Source organism: Amphiura filiformis, chromosome 18, assembly GCF_039555335.1.
Source record: "Amphiura filiformis chromosome 18, Afil_fr2py, whole genome shotgun sequence".
Taxonomy (NCBI): Eukaryota; Metazoa; Echinodermata; class Ophiuroidea; order Amphilepidida; family Amphiuridae; genus Amphiura; species Amphiura filiformis.
The window spans coordinates 14,203,862-14,215,136 of record NC_092645.1 but is presented as its reverse complement, the minus strand read 5'-3'; the positions used below and the strand labels follow the sequence as shown (position 1 = coordinate 14,215,136).

Below are 11,275 nucleotides of genomic sequence, written 5' to 3'. Positions count from 1 at the left end.
AGAATGCCAAGTTATCTATCTTTCTTCCATTAATGTAACTGCTACAACTATTGTGTGCATGTTGTTAAATGCATACAATTATGATTAATTCATTATGGTTGGTGTGAGACCTCTATATAATTCAGTTCAATATCTTCAACTTTCTACGAAAATGTTGCGTTTCAAGTAAGCATTTTGTCAAGCACGTGCCTTTATAATCGTGCGCTATAATTCTAAAGGATACTATATAGTTGGTTATCAAACTGGGTTTATTATGGACGAACGTGGCTAGATTTTTAAAATAACTACATACTATACAAAGGTACCGCAGTGCCCGCGAGGAACGGATATGCTAGATAATTTCTGAATGGGCATTTTCTTGCGCATTCAACATAAAAAGATGCTACGAGTTTGCTAAATATAGGAAGACATATCATGTTTGCCGAGAAAGGTAAATGAAAAGACAGTATTAGTGTCATTCACAAATGCTCAAAACTTTCAAAAGTGTTGGACAAAGTGAATATGCGGCACGGAGCTTTGAGACACACTCGTTTGTCTGGGCATAAGGCCATCCAGAGAGTGATCCTCCTGTATTTTACTCTTTTGAGTGCATCATACTGCAGTTACTGTCCGTTTCCTATACACAATACACAGTGCTCTTTCCCATTGATGCGTGACCTCTACAAATAGCCTACGTTAAAAGTATGGGGATATGCCTAGTTAACGTCGCTGTGTGAAAAATAACCGGCCAATATTAAAAGTACTCTTCTAAAGTTCTAGAAAATATAGTTTTGTAACATGTCCTAAATTTTAGCTAATTTAGATGTTTGGAAATATGCGTACTTTGGTGTTTTAATTAATGTTATAAATAATAGTACATTGCCTAGTTAACGTCGCTGTGTGAAATATAACCGGCCAATATTAAAAGTACTCTTCAAAATTCTAGACAATATAGTTTTGTAACATGTCCTAAATTTTTAGCTAATTTAGATGTTTGGAAATATGCGTACTTTGGTGTTTTAGGAAGGATATGTAAACGACAGATAACACCAAAAAATATGAAGAAATTATTTCCAAACCGTGTTAAGTCTGCAAACCACCATGTTTCTCATTTTCAAGAACGCTGGTTAACAATAAGCACGTATTGTCTCATTTCGTAAAACAAAGACCACACAGAATTGTTTTCTAGCGCTCGCTTTATAATCGTTCACCCAACTGAAAGTATAATCCCAGCTCATTGCTCCATTGTACGTGTAAAGCAGACACATATGTTGTGTGTATTTAACCAGAGAAGATATGATTTAATCAGTTGAGCTGTTTTCAATGAGTGTTATCTTGGTTTAATAGCTTTTAATGGGGTTTAAGTCCTGCATAGGTCGAGTTGAATTCTACTGTAGACACGACTGCATCATGTTAAAATGCAACTGCTGCCAAAATATCAACGGTACAATCCGCTAGGTGCCCCAAATCAATGTATCTCCCGTGTATGTTTACTAGTCTGGTAAGTAAAGTGATCGTTGAACATTGACCACCTTTTAGAGGGAGGTGAAACACAATTTATCCTATTTTAGTCCAAAACGTGGTCTTTTTTGCGGGCTAAGGAAAATGCAAAGGCAATTATTTTGCTTTAACTTTTCTTCTGTTGGGGTTTTAAAGGGGTCGCCCACCCTATCTTCCCCGCTTCTGCCGCATATCTTTTTAAAAAGTGGTGATAATGTTGAACGACCCCATACTTAGTAGTGGTAGTAGTAACGGTAATGGTAATATTTATAACGGTAATATTTTGTGTTGCACATATTATGTTATCTTAATTGTTACTAAATATTCAAGAGTGGTTATCTCACACACTGGAAAACTTTCACTAATATGAGTGCCTTCAAATGCAACTATTGGTAAAATAACAATGTATGCGACAATTTGTTATTCTTAATAGATATTAAATAATAAATGGGTGCTTTAAGGTTTCTTACCACATAATTAAATTGCAAGAACATTAATTATCTCTGTAGAGCTTAGACTAGAGTGCATTTATATTTCAAAAATCTTGTTTATACAAATTATGTGCGAGTATGGATTTTTGCAATATGCAATGCGTATATTTGCCTGTATCCGACACATAAAAATCATATTATGAGTAAAAACAACACGTAAATACATTTCATTGGCCATAATTTGCTGAGTCTATGAGACGAACTATATAGTAAAAAGGGAAACCTATAATTTCGTTAAACTTAGTAAACCTACATCAGAGATCTGACCAAGTTTGATTTTTAGTAGCTGAAAGAGTTGTCCATACTTTCAATCGTTTCAATAATCTTTTGAATCTTTAAACTGAACCGACAATATACTCCGTGGATCCCAAGGTTTACAAATATTTAGACATTCGATGTTTATGATAAGTAATGAAAGCGTTGATTTCAAAGTGATGACAGGATTAACATTATATAAAAATGTATACTGCGCCAAAATATTGTGGTAGTGTGTTTTCACATTTTAAATGGGACCTTCGTCTATTCAATTGCTTGTAACTTTACTTCTTGAGGTCACATTGGATTCAATGTGGTGTCATAATGTGCAGGATTAGATAGCGCATCTATTAAAAAACAAATTTACCCCAATATAGTTCAGTTTTGAAATTGTGATTTTTTTGTGTGTAAGGATACTTTTTTGACCATACTGATAGTAATCATCTACACTCCTATACTAAATAAGAGGTTAGTGGTTCGAGTCATATCTACAGCAAGTTCATTTACTATTATTAAATGTAGAACTTAATTGAAATGAAAAACAAAATAGTCGCTCTACCCGAAGAATTGACAGCATGTAAGTGGATGAAATTGTCTTCCATTGGCCAATCAACATACTGTCTTTCAAGTAGCCTGCCAATTAATTGATATAACAGACTTGGCTTCCTATAGTTGGTGGGTGAAGGTGGAAATGTGTGGGCAATAACGTCCTCTGAATAGCTTTGTGAACCAACTACAGGTGTCTTGACTTGACTTAATTCAAGTTGGGTGTCTTACACTGTCCAAGCAACGTACTGCCTTTAATGCTCTGCGTGCTAGCAATGGGCTTCAACATAAAAAAAATCCAACATTTGAGATATTTTCTGAAAATATCAAGAGTTATCTTAAGAACCACTGAACCAATACTAAGCTTGTGTGTATTCATTTTAATGCATTTTTCATGCTGATTCCAAATATGGTCATGAAAATTTACAATTCTGAAATATTTAAATTTTACATTTTTTCCAAACTTGTCGTCTGTATTCGACACCCGCGTGGAGAGAGTTAAAGTACAAAATAAAATGTTTATAAACACACTTCCCTATAGTAGGTGGGAGTAGGTGGAAATGTGTAGGAAATGATGTCCTTTAAAAAGCGCAACCAGTGTGAACCAACTACAGTTTAAACATAAAGGATGTCAAGGCTGTAAACCAGCGAAGGTGAAGGCTTTGTTTCTCACTACACTGATACAATTTTTATCATATTTGATGAGGTCGATTTCTTGCAACCGTAAGCTCCCCGTCATACATTGATCATCTGGCCAGCTGGCATAGCAATATTGTATATCTGCTGTTGTTTTAAATAGGTTAAGGTTTTTGATTGACTTTTTATTCGAAGCCTAAAACTATTTTACGTGCCCGTGATATGTGTGGTGGAACCTAGACAGACATATACTAGAAGGTATAACGACATATTATAATGTCCAATGTTGATAGCTTCAATTTTGCCTTTGGTGGTTGTTTATAAAGTCACATACGGTTATCTTGCACACACAGCAGTATACGACCAAATCAAATTGTTTCTAAAATATATAACAACATCTGACATATTATAATGTCCAATATTGATAACTTAAATTTTGCCTTTGGTAGTTGTTTATAAAGTCGCTGTAGAAAGATACAATAAAGGAATACAAAGGAACGGGTAAAGGTCATACTGTATATGTTTGCTACTTCTATGCTTAAATGCTACAGTTATCAAAGGATTATCTAACAGAATTTGATTTAAGCTATGTGTGGGGTATGGGGTAAGTCGGGGTGTGGACATGTGGGTATGTGTAGGGGTGTTTGTCGGTCTGTCTGTCTTTTGATTTTTAAATTGTATATGTATCAGGAGAGAATATATCTATCAGACATGATTGATTTGCGTGTATTTCCTTCAGAGCTTGTACCAGCATCCTTGCCACAGAGGGAGTATGCGCTTCGAATATAATAGACAATGTAAGGGATGAAATCAAAGTCAACTGTCCGGTTTCCATTGTTTAGAACAATAGCAACCGGACGGAACCGCCCGTAACCGGCGGTTAACGTGTGATACCTAAGCGAATGACATGCTAAAATGTTTACTATTTCAGATAAATATTAATAGCTATCAACAATGTCGCGATATTTTGGTTGAACACAAAATGATATTAGGAAACAACGTCACGTGTTAATAGTTGCCTGTTTTAACATTTTTCGATGACAAAGTTATAAAAAGTTAAACTAAGAGTTCAGCAAATTCCTTGCATTTGGTGCAAAATTATTTGGCGCCTTTCAGTAGTCTGTAAATCGTCATACAAGTATACGTGTAGTGGCAGTATCAGTTACACTTAATGGCCAACATTTGTTCAAGATAATATCAGCTATTGATAGAGCAATCACGAGGAATAGTCTCTATTCGGTTAATCTTCAGTATTGAATGAAAAGGTATTCAGTCACTTAGTATGTCTCATTTGTTCTTAAAGGGTCTTTATGTTATGAACATCTACTTCTCAAATGGTGGAAATAAAGTTGATTAGCATGCTTAAATCCTGCGTTTCGGAAAGCAAATCAGGCTATTGCTCCATACGCCCGATGGAATACATGACCTTAATCTCCCTGAAGAAGATGTAGATTTCAATTTGAGTCGCTCATTAATGTAACCCCATGTAAAATTCACACTACCTGTGTGGGAGATTAAGATCATGTCTTCCATATTCCCCCCTTGTATTATATTTTGACCAAACAGTAATTGTCTAAAGTAAACACTATGTTAATAGGTACATATTCCCGCTTTTTGTAAACCCTTGGTACATTCTGTCTATTTCCTGTTATGATAAACATTTTATATACACAATAAGCATATTGGTCTCTCGTTCACAAGGGCGCAGTATATTAAACCCCGTTGAACAATCATAGCTCAAAATATGACCTCAAGTTCTTTGTACCCAAAGAAACAGACGGTCATTTTGTAAATGTGCAGACATAGTGGGGTTATCGAACTGTGTCCTTATTGATGAGAATATTCGATACCATAGTATAACGTTGTTCATCCAGAGTAACTTGTTTATCGTGTTTATTGAAAATAAAATATTGAAATCTGACAATACCGAGACTTGATGTATTTTGTCAAAGGAATACAATATATAACAACGATTCTACGGGTAATTGAATTTATGCCGCTTTTAAAGAAATTCTTGGGTCAAGGTTTTTAATACACATACTGCAAAATGATCATTTTGTTCTACAAAATTTAGCCTTTTGTGGGTGAGAAATGTTCAAACATTACATGGCATGTCTGAAGCTTTAAAAACAAAGTGTTTTTATCAGTATGCAAATAAACGTCATTGGAATATTCAAATAAAATTCATGCAGTACTTTGTGAAATTATACAATGTAAGAAAAAAAATCTTTTGTTTCTTTGTGTATGAGGTGATTGCTGCTGTCGTGCTGATTACATTAGTGTACATTTTGAATCGTGGAATTCGTGACAATTCTCATTTAACTCGAGCAATGGAAAATGTACAAGTTTTAACCAAGGACGTATGAGATGAAATGCAAGGATATTTTTTCCAGTAAAAATGGTGAGATCGCGAATAGTTAGTGCTTAACTACTTGTTTTGCAGGCGTTATATTTGATGTTATATTATTAACAAATGTATTAAGTCGACCGAGTGGAATGGACCTCTTAAATAAATATTTCAAATGCTCTAAAGAACTTGAAATTACGTAAAAGGTTGATACCTATAGGTACAATATCCACAGATTCGTGTTTGCCTTTACAAGAAAAAGAGGAGAAAGAACAAAAGAAAGGAAAGAAAGAAGGAACGAAAGAAAGAAAGAAAGAAAGAAAGAAAGAAAAGAAAGAAAGAAAGAAAGAAAGAAAGAAAGAAAGAAAGAAAGAAAGAAAGAAAGAAAGAAAGAAAGAAAGAAAGAAAGAAAGAAAGAAAGAAAGAAAGAAAGAAAGAGAGCTCATGTGCTTTCAGTAACACGAATATCAAGAAGCGTGTGCTACGCCACCTGATCACCCGAATTCCCGAAACGATAGATAATCAGCCAAGGAAAAGCACATACCATAAGTTGTTTCAGGAATACTTAGGCCTATATAATAACCTATAGTGCTAAATAACTCACTGAAATCATGTTCAAACTGAAATTTACCCTTTATTCATGGTTTCTATTTTAATTTTGTTACAGGCTACCAGATGTATAATGAAAGGCATTTTCCCAAAACGCGTTATTTGGGTAATCAGATTAGCTTAGCGGGACATAATTAAGGATGCATCAACTTGCATATCTTTGTCCTTTTTTTTCCTTTTGTAGGTTTTATTGAATTTGTCATAATGAAACGTACTGATTTTACCTTGCAAAAGCAATATCACGAAGGTAACTCATTTAAGCTTTGCTTCCGGAACTAATATTACATAACTGATAAATCAAATAAGCTTTTGACAGAGGTTCATTTTTTCTAAATGACTCCTGCAATTGGAATATAATATAGTGGACACTATTTTCAGGTTTTATCAAGGTCCCTGATTAGCCTATAATGGAATAACTCCAATTACTTAATGTTATTTCTAAGACACATACAATGAGATTTAGTCCCCAAAGTACTCCATATCTAAAATATCCCTGTTCTTGGCGATTAGTGTCTAATTTGGTTATTATACCATTTACGAATTTTAAATGAATCTTATTGCATCTAGTGTCTCTCCCATTTTCTCTGTTTTAGTATTTCTCTTTGTCCGTCCCTATTATATATTTTTCTTTCCATCTTTCTCTTTGTATATTTTGTGTTCTTATCTTGGTTTTTTTTATGTTTATGTTTTTTCAGTCTTTCAAAGAATGTCTTAGGCTTATTGCTTAACTCGTTATCTTAATTTTGCCACCATTCTCTTGCCCTACCCAGCAAACACAAAAACGTTTTTAAAACGTTTTAAATAGGTTATATTTTGGGTTTTGGTTTAGGTAAAAACGTTTTAATAACATTAAAATGTCGGGTTATATAAAGGTCATGAAATCGTTTTAAAACGTTTTGTATGAAAACACACTACAACAATATTTTTAAAATGTTTTCGAAATGTCATTGTAAACTATTTTTGCAAACATTTTTGGCCAAATATTTGGTCAACACTTAAATAACATTATGTTAAAATATTTGCAACCGGCAAACACAGAAATGTTCTTAAAATGTTTCTTACAAAACGTATTAATAACATTTAAATGTCGGGTTATATAAAGGTCTTAAAGACATTTTAAAACGTTATTGTAAATGTTTTGGGCAAACATTTTTTGCAAAATATTTTTTCAACTCCAAAATAACATTCTGTTTAGAATGATTTGTACCAAGTTTTCAAAACTGTTTTTGGAATGTTATTAAAACGTTTTTATGCCCTTTAACCCGACATTTAAATGTTTTCTGTAAAACATTTGTGTTTGCTGTGCAGTAGATTACCAACAAATGTTATTTAATGTTATGAAATCGTTTTATACTAGTAATGTTTCCTTTATATAACCCGACATTTAAACGTTTTCTGACAACCTTTTATAACCTTTTACGAATGATGTCGAAAACGTTTTATGTTTGCTGGGATAGGTGTATTGTGTGTCTTGTTATCTTTAGCCTTTTGCCCTTATTTGTTATCGGAAACTTTCGGTTACTATGAATGCTTTTTCGTCACCAATTTCGTAGATTTTACTAGTGGCATACAAAAAGTAGCGTCGCGTCGTTGGGATTTAAATATTACAGCGTATTCGAGTTTTATGTTACAGACATTGCCCGTGACTGGCACTTGGTGAGATAATTTCACATTTTAGACAATTGCAACAAAGCATTATGCCGTTATAGTACGGTCATTTCAGAGTCTTTATTCACTTTATATACCACTTTCGTAAAGGACATTGCTAGTTTTTCTTCAAATATTCTTTTTTAAGCAATATGGACTGATAAAGTTACTTAAAATATAATCTAATTCATCCCACCACAATGAGAAGTGCGTATTATTTTAATACTATATAAGTATAACATTGTTTCCATTGAAGTATGTACAATTTAGTATTGTGTGTTTTACGCACCTAAATATAGATTAATCATGCATTGTAGTTGACAGAATCTTGATAACGAATGCATGATGTAGCGGCGTAACTTATGATCAATAACGAGTCAAATTTATGTCAAAATGGGCGTAAATTTAGACGTAAAACAATAGGACGCAGTTAGCGATCATCAATTTCGCAATAATTACTAAGCAATCTAATTTTATATTGTTTAAATAATAGAACAAATTGATTTGAAATGTTCGAGTCGGTAAAATAAATTTCAAAAAGTAAAGACAGCAAGTTCGCCATTTTGTTGAAACTGTTTTTACAGTTTACGTTTTTATATCGCCACTTTGACGGTATTAAATTTGTTTTTTCACGGACATTTTACATTCTGTAAAAAACAGAACATTCTGTAAAAACAACAGAACATTCTTTAATAAACAGAACATTTTGTAAAACAAACCTTAACTGCCAATAACACTGCAGTACCCAGCAAACACAAAAACGTTTTAAAAACATTTTAAATTAAGTTATATTTTGGCTTTTAGTTTAGGTAAAAACGTTTTAATAACATTAAAATGTCGGGTTATATAAAAGTCATGATAACGTTTTAAAACGTTTTGTATGAAAACACACTACAACAATATTTTTTAATGTTTTCAAAAAATGTTATTGTAAACTATTTTTGCAAACATTTTTGCTAAATATTGTGTCAATACTTAAATAACATTATGTTAATATATTTGAACCCAGCAAACGCAGAAATGTTCTTAACATGTTTTTTTTTCAAAACCTTTTAATAACATTTAAATGTCGGGTTATATAAAGGTCATGAAAACGTTTTTAAAATGTTATTGAAAATATTTTAGGCAAACATTTTTCTCAAAATATTTTGTCAACCCCAAAATAACATTCTGTTTAGAATGTTTTGTATCAAGTTTTCAAGAATGTTTTTGGAATGTTATTAAAACGTTTTTTATACCCTTTATATAACCCGACATTTAAACGTTTTCTGTAAAACATTTTTGTTTGCTGAGCAGTAGATTATCAAAAATGTTTTTAAGGTTATAAAAACGTTTTATACTCTTAATATACCCTTTATATAACCCGACATTTAAACGTTTTCTGACAACCTTTTATAACCTTTTGCGAATGATGTCGAAAACGTTTTGTGTTTGCTGGGTACTTTAGGACATATTTTCAACAGGCCATGTTTCTTACCTTATCCAATAGAGGTGATGACTGTTGCAATGTGTCTGTATTTACCTCCTCATCCATTCCAAAGGGCCAAGAATTCTGTGGATTTCTCCTACTGGGCGCAGCTGAAGCTATAACAATTGCACCTGCAAGTAGCAAAGCTGCAACGGTAGTCAGATTCCAACACCTCATGTTTTTGTCAAAAAATTAAATCAAGGCTTTGCAGATATATGTACAAATTCGGCGCCAATTTGCAGCGTGTAATTCCTTTACTCAACCGATCGTCTGCGCACACACCTCCCCTACCTCCTGGGTTAACAAGCACCTTTCTTAATCCTGTCAATTTTCGTTAACTCCAAATCCGTTTCTTTTAGTGAACTTCTAAATGAGAAAAAAAATATTAACTTGTGTTTCTGGTTGCAAAGAGATCAAACCTGGCAACGAAATAACCGCGCATACCACTGGAACAAAAAAGATAAAACGGAATGAGAGTCGTAATGCTTCCTACGTATCAAAGAAATGTGGCAACTGCTTAGCTTTTTGAAGTCAGGAACTTGGTAGTTAGATTGTACTGCTTTTTATTGGTTGTGGCGTATAGCTACTCCTACCGTGCTTATCCAACAAGTCAAGCAATAGCGAATGAACAACTCGTGCGGAGGTGGTGGTGGCGCGCCTGGTTGGGAAAGATGAACGTATCACTAGTAACCTTTTGCATGCAGGCCAGAATTCAGACAAAATAGTGCAATTGTGGTAATTTTTTTGATCAAAGTTTATTTTAAAAGGTGTTTGTTACTAAAGCAATTGCTGTAAATTAACACAGTCGGGTTATTTATTGATTAGACGCTTGTCGTAATTCTCGTCAGCATAAACTAAAATGTTTCCAATTGATGATGGAGAAGCGCAAGGTATGTATTTCGCTATAATCGATAATGCCGGGTTGGTTGCTGAATCACTGACTGTACACAATGACACGTTGACGTCGTTGGTTGCAGAATAATTCTTGTTTAGAATTCCAATGGCAGCATTGAGTAGATAAATCCTGACCAATAACGTTACTCATAACATAATACACCAGAAGAACGACAGAGCTCATTGGATGGAAATTTCTGACCCAATACGGACGAAATGACTATCTAAGGTTACAGTATGACAGAAATGTCCAGGAATTATTCACTTTACGTATTACCTCAATGCTTGGACATTATTTGACAGAGGCAAATACATCAAGTTGACGATGATGTAAAGGATGTATTATGATGACATCATTAAAAGAACTTAATGAGCCGTATTATGTTTGGTACACATTTGGGTGTTCATACCATGATAATTAATAATTCGTTGCCTCCACATTGACTAAGCATTGATATTACATTGGTTACAATAAATCAATCATAGGTTGCACGTTATGTCACCATTATTTATTTGATCTAAAAAGCAAGATCATTGTCTATTGAATACAATACAAACATTTTCATTGTAATACCAAGTAGCAAATTCACTGCAAAAACAGCAGAGCAACACTTAATAAACATTTGAACTCTTAATAAGCACTTGTTTGTACAGTGAAAGTATAGGAGTGTTTATAAAACACGTAAAAATAAAGTTGCAATCGCTATGCTGACAGTGTTGAAAACTTGAAACGTCCACAGCGAGTGCTACACTTGCGTAAATTTAAAATGAGAATTCTTTCAAAGCGATGAGAATTGGACAAAATTATGAGAATTGAACATTTGCTCATTTCTATGAAATTTTCTTATCCAAATGAATGAGAAATATTAATTGACGTATGAACAGCCTGTTAATTGTAAGTTT

At 33.5% G+C, this 11,275-nt stretch overlaps 1 protein-coding gene across 1 annotated transcript in view; it reads right to left on the bottom strand.

Annotated features, from left to right (window-relative positions):
* Positions 1-10,217, bottom strand: part of LOC140139902 (uncharacterized) — a 184,908-nt gene extending 174,691 nt beyond the window's left edge. Inside the window, exon 1 of the mRNA XM_072161674.1 lies at positions 9,488-10,217. Coding sequence (XP_072017775.1) covers positions 9,488-9,655 — 168 coding nt within the window. The 5' untranslated portion in view covers positions 9,656-10,217. The remainder of the gene's footprint in view (positions 1-9,487) is intronic.
* Between the last annotated feature and the right edge of the window lie 1,058 nt (positions 10,218-11,275).